The sequence below is a fragment of the Vollenhovia emeryi genome, unplaced genomic scaffold (genome assembly GCF_000949405.1).
Source record: "Vollenhovia emeryi isolate VEMERY1.0 unplaced genomic scaffold, V.emery_V1.0 DF939216.1, whole genome shotgun sequence".
Lineage (NCBI taxonomy): Eukaryota > Metazoa > Arthropoda > Insecta > Hymenoptera > Formicidae > Vollenhovia > Vollenhovia emeryi.
The window spans coordinates 47,317-74,376 of NW_011967150.1; the positions used below are offsets into that span (position 1 = coordinate 47,317).

The 27,060-nt window shown below is 44.2% G+C and overlaps 6 protein-coding genes across 10 annotated transcripts; 2 read left to right on the top strand and 4 right to left on the bottom strand.

Annotated features, from left to right (window-relative positions):
• The first annotated feature begins 1,874 nt into the window (after positions 1 to 1,874).
• LOC105560920 (AP-2 complex subunit sigma) lies at positions 1,875 to 3,442 on the top strand. Its single transcript, XM_012010439.1, has 4 exons — positions 1,875 to 2,060; positions 2,423 to 2,572; positions 2,660 to 2,833; positions 2,992 to 3,442. The coding sequence occupies exons 1-4, from the start codon at positions 2,058 to 2,060 to the stop codon at positions 3,091 to 3,093; spliced, it is 429 nt and encodes a 142-aa protein (XP_011865829.1). The 5' UTR covers positions 1,875 to 2,057; the 3' UTR covers positions 3,094 to 3,442.
• A 99-nt stretch (positions 3,443 to 3,541) lies between these two features.
• On the bottom strand, positions 3,542 to 9,242 carry LOC105560921 (integrator complex subunit 2). Of its 2 annotated transcripts, none has more exons than XM_012010440.1 (5): positions 8,834 to 9,242; positions 6,292 to 8,384; positions 5,738 to 5,942; positions 5,357 to 5,663; positions 3,542 to 4,951 (listed from the first exon to the last, which is right to left on the bottom strand). In XM_012010440.1, the coding sequence occupies exons 1-5, from the start codon at positions 9,115 to 9,117 to the stop codon at positions 4,499 to 4,501; spliced, it is 3,342 nt and encodes a 1,113-aa protein (XP_011865830.1). In that variant the 5' UTR covers positions 9,118 to 9,242; the 3' UTR covers positions 3,542 to 4,498. The 2 variants fall into 2 exon arrangements, with proteins under 2 accessions (XP_011865830.1, XP_011865831.1); XM_012010441.1 differs by having other exon boundaries at positions 6,292 to 8,380; positions 8,834 to 8,900.
• Positions 9,243 to 11,443: 2,201 nt separating this feature from the next.
• On the bottom strand, positions 11,444 to 13,389 carry LOC105560923 (trans-1,2-dihydrobenzene-1,2-diol dehydrogenase-like). Of its 2 annotated transcripts, XM_012010442.1 has the most exons (5): positions 13,288 to 13,389; positions 12,831 to 13,035; positions 12,363 to 12,654; positions 11,883 to 12,283; positions 11,444 to 11,736 (listed from the first exon to the last, which is right to left on the bottom strand). In XM_012010442.1, the coding sequence occupies exons 2-5, from the start codon at positions 13,033 to 13,035 to the stop codon at positions 11,633 to 11,635; spliced, it is 1,002 nt and encodes a 333-aa protein (XP_011865832.1). In that variant the 5' UTR covers positions 13,288 to 13,389; the 3' UTR covers positions 11,444 to 11,632. The 2 variants fall into 2 exon arrangements, with proteins under 2 accessions (XP_011865832.1, XP_011865833.1); XM_012010443.1 differs by lacking the exon at positions 13,288 to 13,389 and having other exon boundaries at positions 12,831 to 13,116.
• A 1,424-nt stretch (positions 13,390 to 14,813) lies between these two features.
• On the bottom strand, positions 14,814 to 16,194 carry LOC105560924 (mitochondrial inner membrane protease subunit 1). The gene is made up of 3 exons (XM_012010444.1): positions 15,943 to 16,194; positions 15,467 to 15,664; positions 14,814 to 15,096 (listed from the first exon to the last, which is right to left on the bottom strand). The coding sequence occupies exons 1-3, from the start codon at positions 16,036 to 16,038 to the stop codon at positions 14,935 to 14,937; spliced, it is 456 nt and encodes a 151-aa protein (XP_011865834.1). The 5' UTR covers positions 16,039 to 16,194; the 3' UTR covers positions 14,814 to 14,934.
• A 2,620-nt stretch (positions 16,195 to 18,814) lies between these two features.
• Positions 18,815 to 25,279, top strand: LOC105560925 (non-canonical poly(A) RNA polymerase PAPD5-like). Its single transcript, XM_012010445.1, has 8 exons — positions 18,815 to 19,420; positions 20,005 to 20,175; positions 20,443 to 20,800; positions 21,340 to 21,486; positions 21,571 to 21,764; positions 21,849 to 22,002; positions 22,164 to 22,302; positions 22,448 to 25,279. The coding sequence occupies exons 1-8, from the start codon at positions 18,921 to 18,923 to the stop codon at positions 22,657 to 22,659; spliced, it is 1,875 nt and encodes a 624-aa protein (XP_011865835.1). The 5' UTR covers positions 18,815 to 18,920; the 3' UTR covers positions 22,660 to 25,279.
• A 143-nt stretch (positions 25,280 to 25,422) lies between these two features.
• On the bottom strand, positions 25,423 to 26,954 carry LOC105560926. Of its 3 annotated transcripts, none has more exons than XM_012010447.1 (4): positions 26,825 to 26,954; positions 25,979 to 26,176; positions 25,722 to 25,914; positions 25,423 to 25,657 (listed from the first exon to the last, which is right to left on the bottom strand). In XM_012010447.1, exons 2-4 carry the CDS (start codon positions 26,168 to 26,170, stop codon positions 25,548 to 25,550), a joined length of 495 nt encoding a protein of 164 aa, XP_011865837.1. In that variant the 5' UTR covers positions 26,171 to 26,176; positions 26,825 to 26,954; the 3' UTR covers positions 25,423 to 25,547. The 3 variants fall into 3 exon arrangements, with proteins under 3 accessions (XP_011865837.1, XP_011865839.1, XP_011865838.1); XM_012010449.1 differs by lacking the exon at positions 26,825 to 26,954 and adding an exon at positions 26,702 to 26,785; XM_012010448.1 differs by lacking the exon at positions 26,825 to 26,954 and adding an exon at positions 26,592 to 26,689.
• Positions 26,955 to 27,060: the final 106 nt, after the last annotated feature.

Here is a 27,060-nt window from a genome sequence, read left to right on the forward strand (position 1 = left end):
TCGTCACCGACACTGTGTCCAAATGCCACTTCACTCGCGAATTCACACTTCCGTTTGTAAAATCACTTGTCACTGTCAGTGTATTCAAATGGCACTTCACTCGCCAATTTACACTTCCGTTTGTAAAATCACTTGTCATTGTCACAGTATCCAAATGTACAATGCTGTGTACAAACCAATAGCGTTTTATCTCTATATTCGTCGCGATCGAGTCTTGGAAACCGATAACGCAAAAGTAATAACACGCACGGAGCGACTTTCGACACTGCTTGCCGGCTCGACGTTCGGCAAGCGAATGATTGCGCGGCGACCTTCGGGTACACGGCGGCACGCAAAAACATCGTACGTCACCGCGCCGAGAGAAAAACAACTACGAACGTTGAGAATTCGGTCTTTTTTTTGTTCCGTGACTGTTACTACGTTTTGTGTATCATTCTGCGGACTTATTGGTATTGATTAAATAAACGATTAATTCTGTTCAATCGAGAAAATGTAACGGAACAAAAATCGTTGTTACTTAAATTGTAATTACTAAGATTAGAGATTTTATCTCAATAGTTGGTGCATACAAATGTGTATTTCTAAATTGCAAATCTTCATTTACTACGAATCTGAAAGAGAAGCGAAGCACACCGCGCTTCGAGAAAACCAATCGGCATCGTGGAAAAAGGCCCAACTGTTCGATATTAACGACATTCGCGTTGGTAACATCTCTTTTTTAAAAAAAGGAGAATAAAATGTTTAATAAGATGTAATTTTCACAGCGAAGAAATTTTGATTTCGTATTTAACAAAAACAATTATTTCATTTAATAAATAGTATTCTATAATATCATGAAATCTTTATTTGAATGTAGAAAATGTAATGATTGAAATTAATTTACTCAATATAATACATAAATTTACTTGAAATTGATATTTTTATTTAAATATTTGCTTTTATTTAAATATTTGCTTCAGTAAAAAAACAAATTTAAGTTAATCTATTTACTTAGTTAAAAAAATTTTTTTAATAGTGTATAAGTACTTGATAAATGCTGTTCCGTAATAAGAAATAATTACATTATAAAATTAAAATATAATATTTGCACAAGACAATATTTCTCTCGACATTACATATATGAAATATTCGGTATGCATACAATAACATGAAATTCCTGCAATGTAAAATATATTACATGTTCATGGGATAAAAAATATCCCGAATGTATAATATTTTTATTAACGATCTGTTAAAAGTAAATCACGTACACAAAAATTTGAAGTAAATGTAAAGTAAAAACTTAACAAACGCATAACAAACAACTTCCATCTTATTACATGCATCCGATTGCAAATATAATTATATTTAATAATAATACATTGCAGTTATAATTTTATTTATCTTTTTAATCATCGAATTATGTCCCCCTGTCCCTGCCCTACCCGAATCTCTACCTGCCCGTATTCCGATGTATAGTCCGATGCATTTTCCTACCTACCCACGTTTCAACTTTTTTCAAATTTTCGTTTGTAATTCATGTCAATAGATTTACCTTTACAATTTGATTTTTATTAATGTTTTACATCGCAAGAGCTTGTACGTATACATATGTATGTATATTATTGTATGCATGTTATTATACATACATGTTTAAAAATAATAAATAATAAGAATGTAAAACCTCAATTATTGGAGAGATGAGAGGACCGCCGATAAGAATTCGGCGGGGATGCTAGCTTTTACAAGAATTGGTCTGTTCGCTCACATAACGAAATATCAAGAACTCTGCTTTTATCGACATTTCGTGCTCCCAGCACGGAACACAACCAAAACGTGTACATCTGCGTTATCCGCTCAGCCCAAACACTAACCACGTAGTCCACGTCCATGTTTTCAATGTCCACAGAGGACGCATCGCGTTCGAGGACCACGTAAAACTGGGCCGTGACACTTGACAGCTCTCCGGCTTCTCTCTGCCGCTGTTAAGTCGCGATCGGTGGGCGGGGAATCGATAGGATCTTATGTCTGCTAAAATTTTGTAGAACATTTCATCGAGTGCTAGGTCGAGTCTCAAGATGGTACGTGTACAAATATTTCACCTTAAATCAGATGAATGTCTGCCGTTGGAACCGATAAGAGCACGTAAAGAAAGATATGCGCCAATATGTCATCCTGCTCGATTGACATTTCGTTGCTTCTGTCAGGTGGTCGAGCCGTTTGATTTTCTTTTTTTCTTTTTACAAACTCGCGTGTAATACGTGACGTTTAATCGCGAGAGAGATCAATAGTCGTGCAGTGTCGTGCACGAAAAGTCACCTGTTGAGAAAGAAAAAGTTACATCCTCGACAATTATTTTGCATCTTCAGCTACATTGCGGGCGATTGGACCAACAATACCTAAGCGGGGATAAGTGCGTTAATGTGTATTAATTTTTTTACAGATACGGTTTATCCTCATACAAAACAGGGCCGGTAAAACTAGGTTAGCCAAGTGGTACATGAACTTTGACGACGACGAGAAGCAGAAGCTGATAGAGGAGGTTCACGCGGTGGTCACCGTCAGAGATGCGAAGCACACGAACTTCGTCGAGGTTGGCGCCTGGCAGGACACTGCCCAGCCACCCACCCCCCTCGAATTATGCTGAGCCATGTACTAAATTGTCGAATGTACATTTCAGTTTCGCAACTTCAAGATTGTGTACAGGCGGTACGCGGGCTTGTATTTCTGCATCTGCGTGGACGTCAACGACAACAATCTCTGTTACTTGGAGGCGATACATAATTTCGTGGAGGTGTTGAACGAATACTTCCACAATGTATGCGAGTTGGATTTAGTCTTTAATTTTTACAAGGTATCTCCCTCTCTGATAGACGCTTTTGTTGTCTTGTGAAATTTGCGCAAGGATCGGCCATCCCTTTCCTTTGGCCGATTGAACGTGAGATTTATTGCCTTGTCGTCGTTCAGCCGTAGCGTTATTCGAGGGTAATTGTGACGATGACTGTATTTTAGGTGTACACCGTCGTGGACGAGATGTTCCTGGCCGGTGAGATCAGAGAGACGAGCCAAACTAAGGTGCTAAAACAGCTCTTGATGTTAAATTCTTTGGAATAGACGAGCTCGTTGATTCCAGCTTTATGTGTTAACAAATGTATGATCTGAATATGTAATGTATGCCCGAGTATGTGAATGTACATCCGTATCGTGTAGACTATGTCGCGTAAGACACGTACATAAATACTCTATGTAATGGCATCATTTAGACTTTGGATGATGCTCAGCAATCATTTGTTTCACGAAGGTGTGATTTACGATAATTTCTGTATTGATTTTTGCGTTACTTGTGAAACGGGAAGCAACGGCGCTCAAAACATGACAAACCATTGTAGACGCGAGAAAAGGTAGAGAGTATGTCGCCTGTGGTTTAAATATATAATAAATCCTGTAAATACATACTGAAAAATATGTAAAACGCCTCTTTATTTTCCTACGCACTTCTCTCTCTCTCTCTCTCTCTCTCGCAACAATATAGAAAATAGAAAATCTTTCACATCTTCTCACTATAAGAAATTGCTTTTGTCTCTGTTACAGAGACAAGGGTCATTGGATCGATAATTATTTCATGTACTTACGTTTAAATTCCAAATATATACACACGCAACTGTGCGGTATTCCCGTATGCAAGAAAAGACGTCAGATACAGGAAAACGCACGATGACTCATTAATCATCTTGCACACATATCTTTGACTTACTTTGATAGATTTACTTGGTACTTAACGAATGGTTGAGCAGTACAGTCTCATTAACCCGTTACAGGCCGCCTGCAATCTACGGGCTGTGAATTGCCAGAAACTAAAAAATTCAGGACATTAGATCAAAATACGTGAAATTATGAAAAAAACATTTTCCATACTTAACATTCAAACTGGCAGATGAAAGACATTTTTTCCGGTAAAAAGTTGGATACAGGGGTTTTGAGGGTCGCTGATTACGAATGTGCACTTAGAAGTTCACGATGGCGAACCCAATACGGCTGTAAAACTAAAATTTGCCATTTTTAATTTTGATTGTAAAAAATTTTTCGTTTTTTTTCTATATATTCTACATTTTAATCAAATTTCATAGCTTTGAAGGATTTAGATGCATATGGTTCGAGTGAAAACGAGTTCCCTCCGTACAATCTGGATTTTTACGGGATCCGATCGGCTATATTGGTCTGCCATTTTAAAAGTATGGCAAATTTTTTTTTCACAATGTTACATATTTTAATCTAGTGTCCTGAATTTTCTTACTTCTGGCAGTCCACAGCCTGTAGATCGCCGCCGACCTATAATGGGTTAATACCACAAAATGTATCAAAGATATCTCCATAAATTCGTATATGATTAAAAAAGTAGCTTACAAAATTGAAAGTTGCTTTACAATGGTGGACAAGTAATACAGATTTATGTACAAATAATATATTATTAACTCTCAAGACAGTCAACAGTTCTTTACTACAGCTAGCTAGTCGCGCCTCAGTAAACTCGCGATTGCAATATAGCTTTCTGCAGTAGCGTGCAAAACGTAGTGTTCACTTCTTGACACAACAGATCCGCCGCTTTGTCACCCAGTGCCGCCTGTGCCGTGCTGACTCTGCCAAGTTGCACCAACAGTCCCGTGATATCCTCGGCCAGCGGCGGAAAGGCCAGGCATATTCGCGTCAGCGACGACAATACCGGCATGAAAAGAATGACACGATCCTCGGCGGACAACACGCCCAGTAGCGTTATCAGGGTGTTGATTGCTAATCGAGAAACGCTCAGGGCCTTCGGTAAAGCGTACTGAATCGCTAGATGCGAAGCCAAGTCAACGGCGAACACTTGTTTCTCAGATTCGGGTTGCGACAATAATTCCGGGATCCAATCGAGGCATATGTGCATAGATGGAATCCCGGATACCGTGATCGGGAGTAATTCTCGTGGGTAACCCTGTAGAAAAAAAAAGATATCGCGAGAATTGTAGATTAAAGTTAATCGGAATTATATTTAGATGGCGATTAGCGACAAGGAAAATGGATAAGTCTTGTAGTATCTATTATGTATAATTTATGTTGCCAAGATAATAATATCTTGGCGACGAGATATTAGTGGAGGAAAGTCCTTTATTATGAGATAGATTTCTAATATGAAACAGCGGGTTTTCAACAACCAAATTCGATGACAAATCGTTTTCGCAATGATTACACGATCCAACAATGAATTTTCCACTAAACAGATTTCGCGCCAAGGGCAGTAAATTAATGATGGAATCAACTTGATGCCTATTAATTTAACAGAAACCCCGGTGTCCCATATTAGGATCCTATCTCATAATAGGGGACTCTTCTCTAATACCTGAAAGTGAACCAATTTCGCTAGAGACGGATCGGCTATGAATACTTGATGCAGGTAGGAGCACACGACGCTCCGTATCTCCCGAAGGGACCACATTTGTCCGGGAGTTTTTCTGTCTTCCTCCGTTTCCAGGCATGCCTCCAATAAGATCTGCACAGCCGCGCTCTCTTGACCCGCCACCAATGCTATCCTCAAATCCTCCCTTTCCGTTTCGCTCGTCAGCTGCCCGATTTTCTCGGTCAGAGGCTTGTCCTGCATGTGTCTGGATAATTGAGATCGCGAAGCGGCCAGCGTGGCTTGTAAAATTCTACAACGGGTTGAAAGATAATTCGATTATTGTTATCTTATTACGAAACGTAACAACGTTCTCTTTCAGCTTACCTTAGGATCACGGATAAAATCGGCGCGCATCTGAAAACTCTCGTGTCACATCTCAATACTTGCAGCGGATCCAGCACGATGTTGTCTTGTGTTAAAAAGACATTTTTTACTATCGAATTCTCTATTAGCAGCGCGTTTATGGAGAGGACCCACAGACAACGCGGTAGTACAGTATTAAGTCTGAGCCACACTTGTTTATAAAGTTCTAAAATTGGAAAAGCCTCCTATAAGTTAATAATATACAAATCTCTCTTGTGCAATACGCGAAATAGTCAATATATAGAATATAATATACGTCGAATAATGATATAAGTTTTATAATATTGACAATTTGATCAATTTAATGGTTCATCGACCGCTAGACTTTTTGCCACTGCTTCTTACACTTTTTTACGAACCACGATGGAACTCCAGAGGATGAGAATGTAAAAAAACTTGCAACTGTTTCACGTGTACAATGTAAACCAATTATTCTGAGTTTGTCGCCAAGGATGAGCAAGTTAGGTCGAGACGTTGACTTATTCTTACAAGATCTAATTATTAAGCCAATGCACCTTGTATATATCTAGGCACCTGCTCGTCGAGGATATCCTTGAAATAGTGTATTATCAGCTCGGCGTGAGGCCAGATCTCAGTCGGCTTGAGCGTCATCAGTTGCCTGAGTAATCTACCGGTCCTCGACGGGCAGGTTTTGACGTGGCTGAACGCCTCGACGATCGCGATGTCGCTGATCTTCGTGCTCTCGTAGCTCGCAATGGCGGAGTCTATGTTGATCATCTCGTCGTCGAGCCAGTCGTCCACCAGCGACAGATGTGGGAAGTGCGTGGCCAGCAGTCGGAGGAGAGGCGAGAACAGGCTGGCATAGTTCAACTGATCCCGCTGGACCAGCTGCAGCAGATACTTGATCGGCAACTCGGACAGAAACTCCGTCGAGTACGACTTGACCTTCCTGTTCTGCGCCATGAAGGTGTGCATGTTGGACAGTCTCACGTCCTCGTAGAGCAGGAGATAATATAGCAGCAGTAGCTGGGAGGTGAGCGAGGGTTTCGCCGCGTCGATGTCCATACTGTCGGCATCCACCTGCATCGCGTTGACGGGACTCTTCTTGAAGTCAAAATTCGCCCCGAACACGCTGTTCTGGAACACCTGGCGAATCTCGTTCTCGGTGATGGGCTTGTTCGTGTGCTCGGACGTTTTGTTGTTGGTCATCAGGACGGAGTTGACGTAGACCTCAACGAGAGCCGGCAGGACCGGGTGCAGCGGCGGCACGCTCGCGCAGATCTGCCGGTATATCCAGTTCTTGATGGGCACCCGGTGCTTGGCGAACGCCCGCGACTTGAGCAACTGATGGATGCAGTGCACCGGCAGGAAGCCGGGGATGTTCGCGTTCAAATTCGCCGTGACCGGCACCTTAACCGCGTGCGCGGTTACCACCTGCTCTGTGAAGATCTCCTGCATGAAGATCTGCTTGATCCGCGTGAGATTGTTCGGCCTGATGGGTATCTTCATGCCGAGGGTGGCGCACACTAACTCGCAGATCGCCGACAGCTGATTACTGTGGAAGTGTATCGCCATCAGCAGCAGCATCTCACCGAAGCTAGCGGTGACGCCGCTCGCGCTCTCGAAGTACGCCTCCTCGCGCACCAGCCACTGCACCCACTCGATGCTGCGCTTCTCCAGGTTGTGGTGGCCGATCAGGGAGGGGCACGCTATTAGCATACAGAGACCGAGGGATACGAATCTAACGCCGGCCGGCGACGGTGGCGGATGCGACGTCAGGAGTTGCACGATCATCGCCACCTCGTCGTCCTGGAACTTGATGCCGCCGATGCCGCGCAGGGCGCAGTACAGGCGGAGCAGCGCGCTCGCCTGTACGACCTGCGACTCCGCCAGCTGACTGTCCGTACTCTGCGACGCGATCGTCTGCAGCCGCTTGAGCAACTCCTCCCGCAGCGACTGCAGGGCCGTCTGCGACTCCCACTTGCGCTTCTGCCCGTTCCTGATGAACATCGCGATCCACGTGCGTACCTGCTGATCGCTACCGAGCAGAAGGCCGGACACGAACGCAACGACGTCGCTCTCGGGCCGCGAGTCGTTCGCCTCCTCGTGCTCCAGGCTCAGAGTGATCGCCAGCGCCGGCATACGGCACAGTTCCACGCACTTGGCGCGGACCGCCAGCGCCTGGCTCGGATTCGTCTGGCAGAGCATCGTGATCGCCTGCGTACGGATCCTGCCCAGCGCGGACTCCTCCTGCCGCTCCCCGTTGGCGATCAGGTGCGCGCACACCTCCGAGAAGCTGTCCGGACTGTTGGCGACGATCCAGCATATTATATCGGGCCCGTGCTTCACGTGCAACAGGGTCTCCGTGATCTCCAGGATGGACAGCAACGTCGGCAACTCGGCCAGCGCGATGCAGATGACGTAGCTTATCTCCTCCATGTAGACGGCGTTATCGAACAGATCCGACTGCCGAATCTGAAACTCCTGATTCTTCTGCAGCTCCTGCACCTGAGACGCTATGAACAGAATCTCGCTGAGCACCAGCCTGATCCTACGAATGGACTCGCTGCGCTCGAACTCCAGCGCCAGGCCGCTCTGCAGCGACTGGGCCAGCACGCTGTCCCGTTGTACGCTGCCGTGCTTCTGTCTGACCAAGGAAATGGGCGAGAGCGTTAGCGCGAGACAGTCGCAGAGGCCGACAAAGAGAGTTTCAGAGTCATCGCGACGTAGGGGATTCCATAGCGAGGCGCCCCCCCCCCTCCCCCAGGGGTAAAGCTCGGGGGAGTTAATTGTGTACTTCACACTATGGTGACAATGCTAAAAGTGACTAGCTTCTTTTTCTAACCGTCCCCTTGGAAAGAGACAAAGCCGCTCGCTTTTAGCATTTTCACTATATTGTAAGATACAGAATTGACCCCTAGATTTCGACGTGCAAAAACGTAGCAAGCGGAGTGTACGCTGGAGAGGAATAGCCAAAGGCGAATTAGAGAGAAGACAAAATTAGGGAAGACAGTAAAAATTGGGAACGTCGGGGGGGGAAAGTGAACGCTAAATAACCAGAAAATCGGCGGCGTTCCCGTAAAGAGCGCTCCTAACCTCAACTGCTGCTCCTGCCGGACGTCGGTCTCGAGGGCGTGGAAGTCGATGGATAACAGGGCGATGATGGAATTAACAGACTCGATGCCGGACAATATCGTCAGCACTTGCTTCCTGCCCTCCACGCAGTCCCTCGTTATGTCCAGCGGCGAGATGAGGCTCATCCTAACCAAGCACGGCAGAATGGGCCTGATCTCCTTGTGCGAGCACAGAGACAGCTCCATGATGTCGACATTCTGTATCGCCGTGAAAACTCGCGGCGACACGCGCGTGTTCTCGTACATCGCGCTTCGAAGCTCTCCACGATCCTCCTTCGCCGCTTCTCGCGCAGACCTGCAACGAACTGGAGGAAACCGCGCGCCGCGCGGCGCGGCGCGCGCGACGCCAGTGAACACGGCAAATTAGAGATCGATATTATCGATTAGTCGATATTTTCTCCGTCTCGATACGAATGTCAAATTGAAAAATCATGAGCAGAGAGAAACCTGGGGCTCGATTCTTGAATATATTCGAAGGAGAAACGTATGCGAAAATTCTGCTCTCACAGAAAAGTTGCAAGTTGATTGGCTATTCGCATGGCTTTAACCAATCGACTTTGAACTTTTCTGTCAAAGCAGAGTTTTCGTATACGTTTCTTGTTCGAATAAATTCAAGAATCGGGCCCCTGAGAGCGGCCACGCCGGCGTTTTACTTGATACCGTTTCACGAGACTGTTTTGCGCGCCTTTAAGCCTCCGCTACAATGATTCTCGGTTCTGTCTACAATGGTCGCAGTCTAAAGGCTATTCTACAATTGCGTAAACGTGGTTGTTAGCGGCTGTACAGTGTTGTAAAACACAGTTTTAAACTAGCATTTCCGATTGTAAAGCCTGTTGTAAAAGATGGCTGAACTTGATCTTCCACGACTACAACGATACAGGACGTAAAAGCTAACTAATCATTCATTTCAATTACGACGTATCTCACTCTATTGTATATTACTTTGATGTACAACACTTACTACTATTTCTACTCCTACAACCCTACAGCTACGTTTACGCAATTGTAGAATGACCTTAATGCGTGTTCTACAATACGTGGAGTAAGCGTGGAGTAAGGAGTAAGGGAGAGCCCTATACTTCTAGCTTTTGGTGTAAGGAAGCTGAAATACGGGCATGATTGTTAAAATAATTGTAACACTGATTGATGGCATTTTGATTCACCGAGAGTAAGCCTAAGAGCTGACGTAGGAGTAAGAAATAAAATGGATTTATTTCCTTACTCCAGCTTACTCGATGTATTGTAGACCAGCCTTAAAGCGTCGTCTACAATAACCGGCGTAAGCGTGGAGTAAGAAATAAGAGCAGGCGTAAGAGAGCTACTTCCGGTTTAATAGAGCTGGAGTAAGGGCGTAAGCGAAATAAATAATTTTTATTTTTTACGCCTACTCTTACTCTTATGCCTTTCACGCATGCCTACAACACCTACTTCACCGTATTGTAGATTGAGTCGGCGTAAACAGCTTACGCCAAAAACGTTACTCCTACTCTTACTTCTTACTCCACGCTTACGCCGGTTATTATAGACGACGCTTTAGAATCGTAGAGTCATGGATTGGGTCGTATCGATGTATAACTGAAACCGATTTTCTGTTTTTGAGGTATTTTCCCACGATATATTCGACATATAATGACACACGACATATAACACTATTCTCTGATTGGTCCGTCGCGGCAATAAATCGCAGTCGAGGTCGTTGGAATAGGAATTGAACCTATTCGAGCGACTACAACTACGACTGCTTTACGACTACTCAAGCGACCATTCGATACAACTGTACGACCATTGTAGACAGAACATTGTCTACAATGGTCGTAGTCGTAAGAATAATCGACTGCAATTGGTCAATTCTTATCGAGCGACTACGACTACGACCATTGTAGACAGAACCGAGAATCATTGTAGCGGAGGCTTTAAGCCTCGTCTACATAGAAGTCGTAAAGTCGTAGTCGTAAGAATAGTCGACTACGATTGGTCAATTTCGTCAGATACATAAGAATTGACCAATCGCAGTCGACTATGATTGGTCAATTCTTATTTGTCTGACGAAATTGATCAATCGCAGTCGATTATTCTTACGACTACGACTCCGCGACTCGCATTGTAGACCACGCATTAAACGGGGAGCACACACTTTTGCATAAATGCATAAGCGTATGCATAACGAATTTGATTGGTCCGTTTTCTTATGCATTTGCCTATGGACCAATCAATTTCTTTATGCATATGCTTATGCACTTATGCAAAAGTGTGTGCTCCCCGCTTTACGCCGCTTACCTTTCAGGGCTGTGCTGTGAAATTCAAAATTGCATTAACATAAGTTATCTGCATGATATTTACATCAACTTTTCTCACGTAGACAATGTAAATTTTATAAATTAGATGTTAGAATGCATAGCACAGGCATGCACTAAGTGGAAATTTTATCGACAGAGTCAGAAAATGCATAATGAAATAGTTCCAGAAGTAAAAAATTTGCGAAAACAAATTTTATCTCAACCGTTCCGATTCGTCGAACCTCTAAACTTGACACTCGTAGTGCCGTTCTTTTAAATAAAAGAATATAAAAATATATAAGCAAATATTTTAAAATATTTATAAATTTATTACACGTTGCAGGAATTGGAGAAATGGCAGCTATTACAAGATAAAAAACTCAGAGTTCCGACACTCAAACGGCTAGAAAATATGTCCTTTGCAATCATACATTACATCGTGGCACAAATTTTACGTATTATTTGCAAAAAATATATATAGTTTTTCAATCTTGAGGATACACGACGCCCAACTGTCTGCGCAATTCATCCTCCAGCTTCGCCAATAATAAAGATGTGTCGTGCGGTATCTTCGGACTTTCTATCAAGCCTGCGGAATTAAACGTAAAATATTATCATCATCAACTTTATATGTACAAAGATCGATCACATTAGAGAAATATTATCATAGTGTCAATTCGTTGCATTAATTTTTAAATTTAAACAAGGCTCTCTCACATTTGACGACAGTTTTACCTTTCAGAATGCAGTTGCGTGCTTCGGCAGCTTCGTAGCAAAGCCCAGCGGAATTTATAAAGTTAATCTCATGCTTCAGTTTCGGCAGCGGCAACTCCACCGTGCCGCTCGGCAGCTCCACCTTCGTCGGGCACCAAAAGTTGTCCGGCACCTTTATCGTACCCTTGGTGCCGCAGATGTACGCCTCATTCGGTAGCTTGGCCAGCGCGTGCGTCATAATAGTCGCGGTGCGATTGCCCTTGTAGGTCAAGGTAGCCGACACGGACATGTCAACGCCGTGCTCGTTCAGAAATCCGGCCGCCTTGATGCTCTCCGGCATCTCGTTGCCGTAGACCATGTTAGCGAATTGCAGGCAATAAACGCCGAGGTCGAGAATCGTGCCGCCACCCAGCTCCTTCATGCTATAAAGAATATAAAGTAACAGAAAATTAATTAATCACCTCGCGTCTTTTTAGACGACAATCAATAAACGTTACGAACCTCATCCGATCTACGTCGGTCATTGCAAAACCGAAGGAGACAATCACTTGGTGAACGTCGCCTATGCTGCCAGACGCGAGCTCCTTTCTGATGACGTCGTATACGGGGAAGCAGCGGCTCCACACGGCCTCCATCAGGAACAGGTTCTTGCTCCTTGCGTAGTCGATCAGCTCGGTGGTCTGCTTCAGGTTCATCGTCAACGGTTTTTCGCACAGGACATGCTTGCCGTGCTTCAGCATCAGCTTCGCAACGTCCAAGTGCTGAGGATGGATCACACCGATATATACGATGTCTGCAAAATGAATGCAAAATGTATATCTATACATTGACAGAAACATCGGTTAGTCTGTTAGTTTGAGTCAAGCCAGTCACAACAGCAGAGTTAAGATTATCTATTAGATTGTACTATTGATATCACTGAAAGCACTTGTGTTTATCGAGTACGAAGCGCAACGTATTATTGCGCACCGATGTCCTTGTCCAGGGCCAGTTTCGCGTAATCGTCGTAGGCCCTCTTGATCTCGTGCAGCTTGGCGAAGTCCTTCGCACGTGACATTTGCCGCGCCGCGACGGCGACCACATCGTGCTCGCTCGCCGGCAAGGTTCGCAGTGCCGTCACGAAGTCGTGCGAGATCTTGCCCGCGCTGGCGATGCCCCACCGTAGAGTAGCCATCTAAATCCGTTGCAAGAAAGAAAAGGAAAACGATGTTAGCGCCCACTCGGTGAGAACGAATGATGAGAGGAGTCGGACGTGGATTCACAGGAAGATGCAGTTGTCGGGAGGACCTGAAATGTGATAGTATGTAAATGATTTCGACAAGTTGGAAGAAAAGACGCTCATCTTCTGGAGATCGAAGGGAGGAGCGAATGTTTCAACGTGCCCTCGACATCGTTAATTCGAAATGTAAGGGAATCAAGCACTCACGTGAGAAGACTGAAACGTTCACCTCGACGTCCTGGAACTGTACAGACCGTTCTGCGAGCAAGCACCGCTCGCGCCGGCTTTATATAATCTCGTCCACGACCTTGAAACGTGATACGTCGCTTAATACTTGATTAAGTTCTTGATGTATGGTGTATCGCGGTGTTTTTCCGCGCCAAATCTTTCAGTTCGTCATTTCAGCGCTGATACAATTTGCTATTTTATCGCCACGATACAAAGCGCGCAAATTTTTATAATCGTCCATGCGTTAATAATCTTTTTCCTCTGTAATTAATATTTTATGATTTCATACGTAATCTAGAGAAAAGTCAGAGGATAAGGCACTCGAGTGATGTAACGTCGATAAGTGAAAAAATTATGAATCTAGGATAAATTTATAGATATCTCGTTTGTTGGCTGCAACGATGACACGACTCAAAAAGTTTTCAAGAAAGTGAACTTAAACGTTTAGGATTATTGAAATTTTGTAATGTCGTTTTTAAATGCAATTTTAATGTAATAATCTTTATTGATTGTTGAGAATTAAAAATATATCTATAGATATCTATAAATGCAATTTGTAATGTCGTTTTTACATGCGATTTTAATGTAGTAACTTTTATTGATTGTAGAGAATTAAAAATGTCTATAGATACTTGTATATATCCCACAAAGCACGGGGAACTCGCGGGGAGCTTCAGGGGAGCTTATAAAATTTTTCAGAAACTTTATTTGAACTTTAAACCAACTCGCACGGTGCTCCCGAGAAGCTTCACCTAAGCTCGCAGGAAGTTCAGAAAACATGTTTTAAAAACTCCCAGGAGCTACGTGTTTTGCAGTTACGTTGCGACTAGGTACAATGTTGCAATACTGTAGCGATATTACTGCAATGTAACTGCAAGATTTGTACTGTGGGTAATTGAAATTACTTCGAGTACAATGAATAAGTATTTCTTATAAATATTACTCAAATCCAAGAAAAAAAAAGTTTAATTTGATTAAGTTGCAAACTTGTAGTCGACCAAACTACCAAGAGATTAATTTATTAAGAAAAAAAAACAACGTTTCAACCAAATTACAGGTCCTTATCAAGTAGAATACACTGTAAAGTCACGGATTAAGTGGATTAATACTATACAGAAGCATAATATTAACCCAGAGAACATGCATGTCTAAAAGACATCTTTAACATTATAGCTTTTTTCTTAATAAATTAATCTCTTGCCACTTTGGTTGACTATAAGTTTGCGACTTATTTTTATTCATTACTGGCGACAATAAGCATCGCTATATTGTTTAATTTAATTATTGAAATTGACTCGGATTTTAGTATATACCTCAAGTAACACGCGATGCTTCATCTAAGCTACCTAAACGTTTAGGGAACATATATAAAAACCTATATGAGCCACCACGTGTTACCAGGATATAATTTTGATCCTATTCTTAATCGTATTGTCGTCACTCTTTTGCAAACAATTAAAAAATGACAATTGTTGAGTTACATCTTGTAACAAATGAGCAATATATATGTACATATGTAAGGTTTATTGTATACGCAAACCTTTTTATTTTTTAAATTAATCTACCTAGAACATCGTTGAGTGGACATCCCCGAGTAATATAATATCTATTACATGCAAAAGTAATTTAGGTTGCACATTTGGTCGTGAACAGAGTTATATCTCTGAGCGGGAGTATTTTACACAAAGCTCGACCATGTAACAATCCCTGAGGTATCGGCCCGTACTCCCGCGAGTCCGTAGAGTTGTTCCTGTTGTCGCCTTCCAGCCAAACGTGTCCGCAAGGTATCTGCAAGGATACTTAATTAATCGCCCGACAATGCTTCTCTCTGCAATTCTTCTCAACAAAATGAGACGAAAAAGTCGCAAACACTCCGAGGAGAGTCGAGTCATTGACTACGTTTACACGACGGCTTATAAGCCGATTTAATAACTGCAGTATACTACCCGATCCGAATTTTTTTCTTTTGATCATAACGATTACTTAAATATGAGCTTTTCTGATTAAAATATTTAGGGTAACAAAATAGGCTCATATTTAAATAATCATTATAGTGAAAAGGAGAAAAGTTTTGGATTGGATAGTACATCATAGTTATTAAACCGGCTTATAAGCCACCGTGTAAACGTAGTCATTGAGACGGGTTCCAGCGATTTACCGTCGTTACGCTGAAGCCATTCCTTATCTTGTCGCCAGGCAAGCCTACGATTCGCTTGCATATATTCTGCTGCGGATTGTTGGGGCACTTGGAAATGACGATGTCCCCCTTGTTGAGCCTTTGCAATCTAATCGATATCCGTTCCAGAATTAATACGTCGTTTGTGTACAATGTGGGCTCCATGGACGGACCGCTGCACTGTAATTATATCAGCAATATCGTCTCTGCGCGAGAAAAGTGAAGAGTCAAATAGCGAATTCGATTGCTTGCACTAGTGCCTCTAAAAAAAAAACTAACTAAACTAAAAAAAACGAGCCTCTTATTTCGCCATACATTACTCTCGTTTTTTTAGGAACTTGTATCTAGCGTTTTGAGGTAGAGAGAGGCGAGCGGCGCCGATTTCTGAAAACAAACACCGTGGCGAGTCCGACGGTAGTGAGGGAAGGAAAGATGCATGAACGCCTGATGATTCTCACCACGACGACGTCGGCCACGTATTCGCACACGCAGTACACGATACACGCGTACTGCGTGAACTCGCGGATAATCCTGGGCACGAGTTTCCTCAGCATAACGAGGCGGAGCGTCGACGAGGAGAGGACCGTTTCTCCCCGTACGACCCAGCGGGATCGCGCGCATCACGCTCTCGTCGAAACACGCGTGGCTCGACTCGGCAGCAACATACCTAACCCAACGTACCTAACTTTAGGGGTTAGGCTGGATTCAGACTGGAAGAGATGAGCGTCGAGCGATTATCCAATGGGCGTGCAGTCTTCATGGGAAAACAGTACGCCTTGCCATAAAACCTAAAGCGGGGAGCACACACTTTTGCATAAGTGCATAAGCTTATGCATAACGAATTTGATTGGTACATTTGTTGTGCATTTGCTTATAGACTAATCAAATTCGTTATGCATATGCTTATGCACTTATGAAAAAGTGTGTGCTCCCCGCTTAAACCTAAACGCTGAAGCCTCGTCTACATAGAAGTCGTAGTCGTAAGTCGTAAGTCGTGAGTCGTAAGAAGTCGTAGTCATATGAATAGTAGACTATGAGTGCGTTCCGGCAAGACACTGCTACCGTAGCGCTACAGCTTTTTCGCTACAATTGTAGCGGTGCCATATATACATTAGCGTGCATAACCTCAAAATTGAATTATAAGAGTCGCGTTTATCTCGTTTACAAAATTAATTGAAACGAATAGAATGGAAAATATTGAAGATTGGCTCATGAATGACATATTGTTCGATGATTCATCAGATGAAAGCAACGTTAAAGAGGAAGAAGTTCCGCTACAGTTGTAGCGGTACGTTTTGCCGAAACGTACTCGTGTAGCGCTATCGTAGCGCTACCGTAGCGCTACGGTAGCAGTGTCTTGCCGGAACGCACTCTATGATTGATCAATTCTAAAGCCTCCGCTACAATGATTCTCGGTTCTGTCTACAATGGTCGTAGTCGTAGTCGCTCGATAAGAATTGACCAATCGCAGTCGATTATTCTTACGACTACGACCATTGTAGACAGAACCGAGAATCATTGTAGCGGAGGCTTTACGTGTCTGACGGAATTGACCAATCGTAGTCGATTATTCTTACGACTACGACTCTGCGACTCGCATTGTAGACCACGCATTGTTCCCGACGTTATGCCTTCGTAGGCGGTCCCGGGGCGGCTCGTCTATAGTGCGGGGATGGTCCAAAGAGAGGGTTTTTTAGCTGGTATTCCCGCTTCTCGGGTGAGTCCAGCATAACCATCCAGGATCCGACCCTGATGGTACGCGTAAAGGCGTTTTTCCCCTCTCTCGGAACAAAAAAAAAGACCACGCATTAAGACCGTCTCATTGTCAGTCGTAGACGTAGGGCAAGGCAAAGAGAAACGTAAGTCGTATACAATAGCCTTTCACTACTTACGTTTCTCTCTTGCCTTGCCCTATGTCTACGACTGAGACAGTCTTAGCCCGGGTCTACAATAGGTGTAGTAAGCCTTAAGCCGTAAGAAATTGACCAATCACAGTCTGAAATGAGGAGAATAATCGCTTGTGATTGATCAATTTCTTACGGCTTAAGGCTTACTACATCTATTGTAGACCCGAGCTTAAGCGTTTACGGATTGTTCTCTGCCATCAGTCTACGGATGTTTAAGGCCTTCACACATAAAATTCCGTAAAGGCCTTCACACACAAAATTCCGTAAGGACGTAAAACGTAAGCGTAAGAAAATCGACCAATCACAGTCGAGAACGTAAGGCAATAACGCAAGCAGTAGCAAATCCAATCTGTTGATTTTCTTACGCTTACGTTTTACGTCCTTACGGAATTTTATGTATGAAGGCCTTTAGACTGATGGCAGACAACTATCCGTAAGCGCTTAAGACTGACGTAGTCGTAGACTTAAGGTAAGGCAGAGAAAAACGTAAGCCGTAAGGAACACGTGTTCCACGGCTTACGTTTTTCTCTGTCTTACCTTAAGTCTACGACTACGTCAGTCTTAAGCGCTTACGGATAGTTGTCTGCCATCAGCCTGAGGGTACTATTACATTTGTCGTACGACAAATTTTTCAAGCGTGTCGATTGGCCGCTGAATAGAAAGTTTCTAGATACTCGAGAATTTTACTATCCTTCAGCCAATCAATACGCTTAAAAACTTTGTCGTACGACAAATGTAATACCAGCCTTGCAAAGAAGCACTCGGAGTTCGGGCCATCGCACACAAAATTGCATGGCTGCGTATGCACAGCATGAAAACCGTTTAAAAACCAATGAACATCGAGCATTGAATCGCGCTATAGAAATTGGCAATGGGCGCGTTTGCACGGGGCGGAGCGACGCGGCGCGACGGAGAGGGGCGAGAAGGCGCGACAAATATCGCGAGAATCACCCCTTAATCGGCGCCGTAATCGGGGGACGTCGGCGAATCTCGGGTTTGCGTTTCGGCTCGTCGTGCTCCACGGCCGTGCGCGCGTATGATATCTCGGTTTAGTTTCGTACCTTTGGCAGGTTACGATCGACCGATTGCCCGTCCGTCGACCGACTCGCCGACCGACCCGGAGACTGGATATCACGGTGCGCGAAATCGCGACAGGTGTCGACGGCCCACGGACCAGCGGCACGAGGGAGGAGACCGTACAACGCGCGCGCGCGCGCGCGCGACAGCGAGCGAGCGAGCGAGCGACAGCGAGAGAGTGACACGCGACGTCGTGCGCCGTCCCTTCGTTTGGTTCGTTTCGCCCGCACGAGACCGCCCGTCGTCGTCGTCCGTCCGCCCCGATCCGTACGCGCGGCGCGGCGCGACACGACACGGCACGGCACAACACGGCGCGGCACGCGCGACGCACGCACGGCGTCGGGAACGCGCGCGCGCGCGCGCGCACCCCCGCACACGTACACGCGGACGCGACCGCGCGGCAGTGAGCGAGGACGGAGAGGAGCAGCTCCCCATCCAACGGCGCCAATTTCATGGATCCGACCATCGGTTGGTACCAACCGGAGCAGTACGGCCCCGCCAGGGACCTTTGGTTGCACATCTGGGAGGCTGAGAAGGGCCTCGACGTCCTGGCTCTAACGGCTAACGACGCGAGCAACACGAGCAACGCGATGGGCGTGCGGCTGCAGCAGGACTTTCTCGCGCTGGACACGAGCCCGGCGGTGGCGGCGACGGCCGCCGCCGCGCCCGGCGGCACCGCGCCGTCCCCCAACGCCACCGCCAACGCCGGCAACGGCAGCAACGGTAGCAACGGCCGGGCCGCGTCCGCCGTTCACGGCTCTGCTGCCGGCAACGGCAGCGAGCACCGCGTGCCCCACAACGCCTGCAACAGCTACTACAATCCATCCCGCAGGAAAGGCGACAATCGGGCGAGCACCTACGACATGAACTACAACTATCACGCCCTCGTGGGCACGTACGGCGGCTGCCCCTGGCGCTTGCTCAACAAGCACTACTCCAAGGGGGTCATCGGGTGAGTCGTCCGCTCCCGTCGGGATCGCCGCGTCGCCCATATGGCCGTCCCCCCGGTTAGGTTAGGTTAGGTCGCCCGCCGAGATCAACTCTCCGCCCCGACGTCGAGAACTCGGTGCCCGAGAAAGGCCAGCGGGGGCTGACAAATAGCGATCCGTGGGATTTAAACATTGCGCCTCGTCTTTGCACGCGCAAGAGAGAATCAGAATCTTTATTACACGCTAAAGAGAGAGAGAGAGAGAGAAAGATGGAGCACTACTACACGCGGCTCAAATTCTTGTGCGAATCTCTCTCTCTCTCTCTCTTTCTCTCTGTCTAGGTTTACAAATAGAGCTACAAAAAATTTGAAACCATCATCGTTATCGTCCGCTCAGAAGAAACTGTAAACATGGAACGTAGGGTATCATTACTGAATTGTAAGAGCTGAAGGACGAGGCGCGCCGAGCTGTTGCAAACGACGGGGACTTTTTTGTTCCCTCTCAAGACTTTTAGGGACCCTGCGCCTGCCAATTTGAATGTCGCGCCCGACGCGTCAGTGGAACACTGGAAAATTGACCCGTGTTAACGCTCTTGCGTTCTGTTTAGGTTGCACGAGGAGATAGAAGATTTTTTCACATACATGTGCCCGTCGCACGAGGAGCACGTGCTGAGATTGAGAGTTGTGAAGAGAATAGAAAACGTAATTTATGATCTCTGGCCGGACTCTAAGGTCGAAGTGTTCGGTAGTTTTCGCACTGGTTTATATTTGCCTACAAGGTGGGTATCCCTGCGCTTATCCATAAAGCATGCGTCTACGACGTGCCCTTTTGCGCCTGGAAACATTCTATTTTGCAACCAAGAAGTACATTTAAAAAAAATTCGCGCGACCAAGTTTCTACGCGTTTCGATTCGCTTGTGCAAAGTGGAGGGTTTCCAGACGCGAAGGGCACGTTATAGATTGGGCTTTGAAGGGAGAAGAAACATTACGTAACCGCCCGTCCGCCCTCTCGCCGTGAAATACACGGAAATGCCCTGTTGTTGCAGTGATATAGATTTGGTAGTGATAGGGATGTGGACGAATCTTCCGTTGCGCACTTTGGAGCGCGCTTTGCTAGATCAAAATATCGCTGAGCCGTCTTCTATTAAAGTGCTGGACAAGGCCAGCGTGCCGATCGTCAAGCTGACCGACAAGGAGAGCGAGATTAAGGTGGACATCAGTTTCAACATGAACAACGGCGTCAAGTCCGCCGAGCTGATAAACTCCTTCAAGAAGCAGTACCCAGTTCTGGAGAAGCTAGTCATGGTGCTGAAGCAGTTTCTGCTGCAGAGAGATCTTAACGAGGTGTTCACCGGTGGCATATCCTCGTACAGTTTGATACTTATGACCATCAGTTTTTTACAAGTGAGTTGCAGTCGCGGGGCGCGAATTACACTTGTCACCGTAACAACTTTCCCGAGGCTAATTGCCTATCCTGGCGTTGAACAAAATTATAATTAGAGAAGAGTTCCCTATTATCAGCTAGGCTTCGAATATGAGATAGCGGGGTTTCTATTGAGTCAATAGGCATCATCTGTTGATTCCACCGTGAATTTATTGCGGCTCGGGGCGAAATCTGTTGAGCGGAAAATTCATCGTTGGATCGTGTAATCGTTGCGAAAAAAGATTTGCCATTGAATTTGGGTGTTGAAAAGCTGCTATCTCATATTACAAACCTATCTTGTAATAGCGGACTTTCCTCTACTAACTTTTTTGTAATTCCAATCGAAATCGATATTATGTAGAATAAATTTCCGTTAGTCTTATAACAATTTTACAGTCTACATTTGCTCGTAGACTACATTGGCCGTGACTTTGAATATTTGCTATTACTAAGAAACGAGCGCGACCATTTGCTTTAGTTATAATTACGTAACTAATCGAAGTGATTTTTGTCGCTTCAGTTACACCCAAGGAAGGATATCCATTGTTCGAACACCAATCTGGGAGTGTTGCTGATTGAATTTCTAGAGCTGTACGGTAGAAAGTTCAACTATGTCAAGACTGGCATTCGCGTGAAGGATGGCGGTATTTACATATCCAAAGAAGAGGTCTAACAATAATTTACATTTATATTGTAACGTGAGGTTCCACACACCGATACTTGGGCACTAATTGCACGCGTTGATTAACAGATTCAACGAGATATGATTGACGGTCACCGGCCATCCCTGTTGTGCATAGAAGACCCACTCACGCCCGGGAATGACATCGGCCGTAGCAGTTACGGCGCTTTGTATGTAAAGAATGCATTTAATTGGGCCTATTGTATCCTCTCTCAAACGGTCAATCCCTCAAATATCTTAATCAATGACGCCAGTAAAGTAAGGTGAGATCCCTTGAAAATCCCTTCTCTATTTTGGTGCTGAAAATTGCAAAACGAAAACTAAAAACGATACTTTTATACATGCAGCATACTGGGAAGAATAATCCGCGTGACCGATGAAGTGATAGAGTATCGTAAGTGGATCAAAGATACATTCCCCTTGCCCGTGAGCGAAGGAGACTCTCTGTCAAGCTCAACTGGTTCTGATGCATCCACCCTTTCAGCTCCCGCCAGTGATACGGTACAAAAATGTCATCTCTTTGTACACAATGTTTTAATCTACTTGATTTTGTCTTGCATCCTGTTGATGTGTTGAATAGCGTTTGGGGCGTAACTGTTAAGTGTAGAATGATGCAGGGCCTGCTTTTTGTAATTCTGAATTTATTTACATGTCTGACTAAGGACTCGGAGTGTAGTCGTGGCAATTCACCTAACACTGGCGGGAAGAACGAAAACGACAAAAACAAAGATAGGCTCTTTTACAATAGTCACCAGATCCACAATTATTCTGGAAGAAAAGCATTCAAAACGACCGCTCATGGTACGACAGTAAATCTGTTCGCTTTCTGTGTATATTACGAAGTTGCTGCAACAGATCTCGATGAGATTGTTACATGAATATATAACGTTCGACGGTAACTTTCACGCTTGACGCGCGTTATTTTGCCCTTGTCTCTCTGTTGCAGCCAATCACCAACAGAGTTTCAAAAGCAGTTATCACCGCATCAACAACAATATAGTCGGTCAGAACAAGACCAAGCACGCGCTCCACAGTAATGGAAACAACAATAATAATAACAACAACAATACTAGTCACAGTCCAAGCTCTAGGCCAAACTCAATGAAGAGGAAGAAGCAGTGTACAATGCAACGCGGGACCGGAGATTGTGTACGGTGATGAAACGTGCACGATAATTTCGGACATTACTTCCGTCACTTAAGTAGCGAGCTCAATATCATAACCGTGTGATAGAATGACAGCGATTAATATAAATGGTCGATCATGTAATAACTGAAACATCCCTACACGAATACTCTTCGGTTTTGATTCAGTGTACAGAAGGGCACCGTTTACGGTTCTGAGAGAACTAACAGTTTATGGAATTTTACGATTCTTGTGCAAAGAGCAAGAATGCCCAGGCAGTAGCTACACATATATGCATATATACGTATATTTCTTTTTCTCCCGATTTACCACGAAATATTTTACTCTGTACGCAAACGTTTATATATTTAAGACGTACGGAATTTCTAATCAAGAATCGAGATAAGATCCACTTATACTTCACTTTCGTTGCCAAGGTTATAAACGGTACCCGGTGTAACGATAATTTAATTAATTATTATTTAAGAAAGAAAAAAAAATTTGAAAAATTTATCATTGCCATCGTCGTATAGTAATTGTGTTCACAGCCATGATAATTAGCATGTAATACATTTAAAGTACGCATAGTATGCAAACGATAATGAGTTATAGTACATTTTTCTCAATACACAAAACTATAAAACACTCTGATAGTGACAACAGAAACTTAGTTTTCTATACGAAACTATATTCTTATAACAGGAGGGTGACAAGAAATTTGGTGATATTGGGACTTATCTAATGTACATATTGTAATATACAATCATCAAACATAGAGAAGTAAATCTAAGAGTTACCTACTCTCAATTTTTTCTTTGTAACTTATAAATATTTAAAGTAGCGTTTATTATAGTGATTTTTATTATAAAGGTTCGTGGATGAGGCCGTATCTATTTAAAAGTGATGAAGTTTTTTTTTGTTTTTTTTTCTCTACGAAGCATAAATATATCGTTGTTGGAAGAGTTTGGTATGTTTTTCAGATTTTAATGAAATTGCAGGTTTACGCGCGAGTAATACGATGGTAAAACAAAAAAAAAAATTAAGATTTTGAATAACAATATTTTTAAAAAGTAGCTTATTTTCAAAGACAGAGTGATGACAACGCTTCGAATCTTCGCAGTTTATTTCGTAGCAACAATGGTTTTTTTTTTGCAAATTTAGCCCCATCTTTTTGTACAGAGACGCCAGTTTCTTAATGTTAGCGCATAATTCTTAATGTCCTCTGAACAATGATGTATTATTTTTATATCAGATAATTGAAAACGCAGAACACGTTTGTATTATACAAAGGGGAAAGGAAAACGAAGAATCTGATATTTATGAATCTTACATTGCATTTGATGAAACTTATGTATATGACAATACGCGAAAAGGCCTTGACATTACTTAAAAGCCCCGTATATACGTTACGTTCGTCGATCATGGTAGACATATAGTTCATTATTAAATATTACATTCCGTTGACGCAATAATTAACAAGACAGAAATAGAGTGTTTAGCAAATCTCTCGCAATGTACATCAGACGAAAATCCTTTCTGGTGCCACTGCATTTTTTGTGTTCAACGACTTTTAATGTGCGATGTAAAGATTTAATTCTTGCAGCTCTTTAATTTAGCCACGTGAATTGAGGATGTTTAGCTCTGATACCTTTTTAAATTATATATATATATAACACTCAGTATTCCGTGTATATTATTTAACTTAAAACTTTCATATGTAATATCGTACGCTGTGATTGAATTTAATAATTAAATTGTCAATTGCTTAAAGATATATATAAATATATATAAATATATAATTTAAATGTTACTGTAAAGCATTATATAAAGCCATATTACATTTTTAAAACTATGTAAACTATTATTATCGCTTAGTGATCCTCAAGAAATTACGTGTTTTTTTATAAATATCAGAATTTCGTAATCATTGAAGGTTTGATAACGAAACTTCGTAATCACTCATATTTATCGAATTTCCCGAACGACTATCGTACCGTCTGTATATAAATAAAAAACCGCAAAAAAAAGATTTAAAAAAGTTTAATAAATATGAATGATGCCGATACTTGATTCTTAATTATTTCTTGTTTGTATATTTTTTAAGGAGAGCGATTTTACCTCGTATATAGCCATCGTTTAAGACCAGCTAGACCGTTTGTAAACTTCTCTCGATAGCAATATAATACTCTGTATTTTCCAAAAAAAATTTTGATAGTCATGTATATTTATATTTGTGTGGGTATATTTTTAAATAAGCAATAATGTAACGCGATCAGTAATGCCGTTTCACGTCTCTAGAAATTGTACTGTCGTTTTCACAAACCGTTACATTGAAATTGTAAAAAGTATTTAACTAGCGCGTACTCATTACCGAAAGTTCGTAACTGTGTAACTGCGAATTTTCAAGAGGCGCGGCCAACAGTACAGTTGACCCGTGCTCTAGTAATCTCTTTTTCTTTTTTTTTCTTAATAAAAGCTTCCGCGAGGAGAAAGGAAAGTGAGATAGCCGACAGCTGAATCGTACGACTTAGAGAGCCGGCAGCGATTTGTACTTACAATTATCTACTCGTAAGTTTGTATACGTTCTAATCCGAGGCGAGGTGTGTGAAAGATGTACGGAAACGAAATAAATCTTACTTACCTTTTTCTTCAATCGAGTCCTACATTTGAGCGATTCACACTTTACTATGCACATACTAATTTATATATTTACATGTATGTCACCTAATTTTATAATATATTACCCCCCCAAAGAGATAACTAATCGACAAAGTATTTTAATGCAATCGACAGCGCTGCAATGTAACCACACGGCGTTTATTAAAATTTCGCCACTTGTACACGAGTATATACAAGCGTCCGGGGAACGAGATACTGTACACAATGACTAAGCGATCGGCGGCGGGGTAAATTTATATAATTTACTTTCGGGCGCAGAGCCCGTCGATCGGATTCATGTCCAGCTTCTTCATGCGGTCCAGCTGCGCCAGTCGTCTCTCCAGCGTGAACGTCTCGGGCAAGGGCGGATAGGCTGAAAGAAGAGGCGACGTTAAACCGACGGCTCGGCGGCTCGCGTCGGAACGCGGGGGACGTACCGAACGTCTTGAAGTAGAGGTACAGCCAGACGCCGGAGCTCAACACCACCATGACCATGCCCATGATGCCCTTCCACTCTCCGGTAGGCGCGTCCATCTCGCTGTACGTCATGCGGAAGCTGGAGCGGTACAGGGCCTTCTTCTCCTCGATCGACAGCTTCCTCCAGTCGCCCTTCTCCTTCTCGCGCAGCGCCTGACGGCAGAGACACGCGGTTAGACGAGCTGCAAAATCTGCGAGACCGAGCGCGGGGACTCACCATGATATCGGGCGTGTTTTCCCTCCAGCGCACCGCGGGGCAGGGAAAGTCAATCCTGTCGATGTAGGTGGGGTCGCCGTTGTACCCGAAGCCGACCACGTCCCTGTTGCCGACCCTGTCCATCGTCATCAGCCCGCACCTCTGCACCTGGATGGCGGGTCGCAAGCGACTCGCGAACAGTCTGCCTGCCATCGTTCACTGCCAAGATATGAAGAAATGAGCGGGCGTCAATCCGATTGCCTTTGCGCGTGAAATACTCTTTACGTGTTATCGTCGAATGAGATATTCGCGGGGGGGGATTTATATAACGCTTCACGGAGCGACGGCGGCGGGACGCGGGTGGAATTAAATTCCCGTTTGAAGGCTGGTTTACGCGAGGTCGTAACTGTTTATTAGATTATACCGGAGTCGATCAAAGTTGTGCAATCGCCGTTAAAAGTGAGAAGAGTTGGCGGTAATTGGTGAATTTTGCAAAAGCCAGCCTCTCATCGCGACTCCCTACGTCGAATTTTGACGAGTGCGCCCTCGAGTTGTCTGCTAGTAGAAAACAATAATGCGCATTCTGCGAGATTCGTGTGTCAGTGTAATTGTATCGTAGAACGATTTGTCGTACGGCACGAGCGACGAAGATATCTGCCTCCGTGTATCGCGCCGGCAGATTCTTCACAGAGGAACGTCAATGTTTCGAAGGAATGCTCTCTGCTCCGAGATGGATCGTATTACCTAACTGATAACGCGGGGGGGAGCTAGTCCAAGACTAACGGAAACGCGCGACGGGAGGAATCCGTCGCGAAGGCTCAGTTACGTAATTGAGTCGTCCGGAAACGTTGACATCGCACGACTTACCGCCGCCCGCGACAGTGCGCGACAAATTTTTCTCGTCGACCTGTCTCTGTCACTAGCTCGCTCGCTCCGCGCGGCAGTGAGTAAAAGATGGCTGAGAACCAAGTCGGGTTTAATTGATTAACGTCCGCCTGTCTCCGCCACCGTCTACTTCGCGGAGCGTGGAGAGCGCGCGTTCGCAAAACGATCGGCGCGCGTTGACTCCGAGAGCAAATCCGGAGCTCGATTCTCTTCGGTAA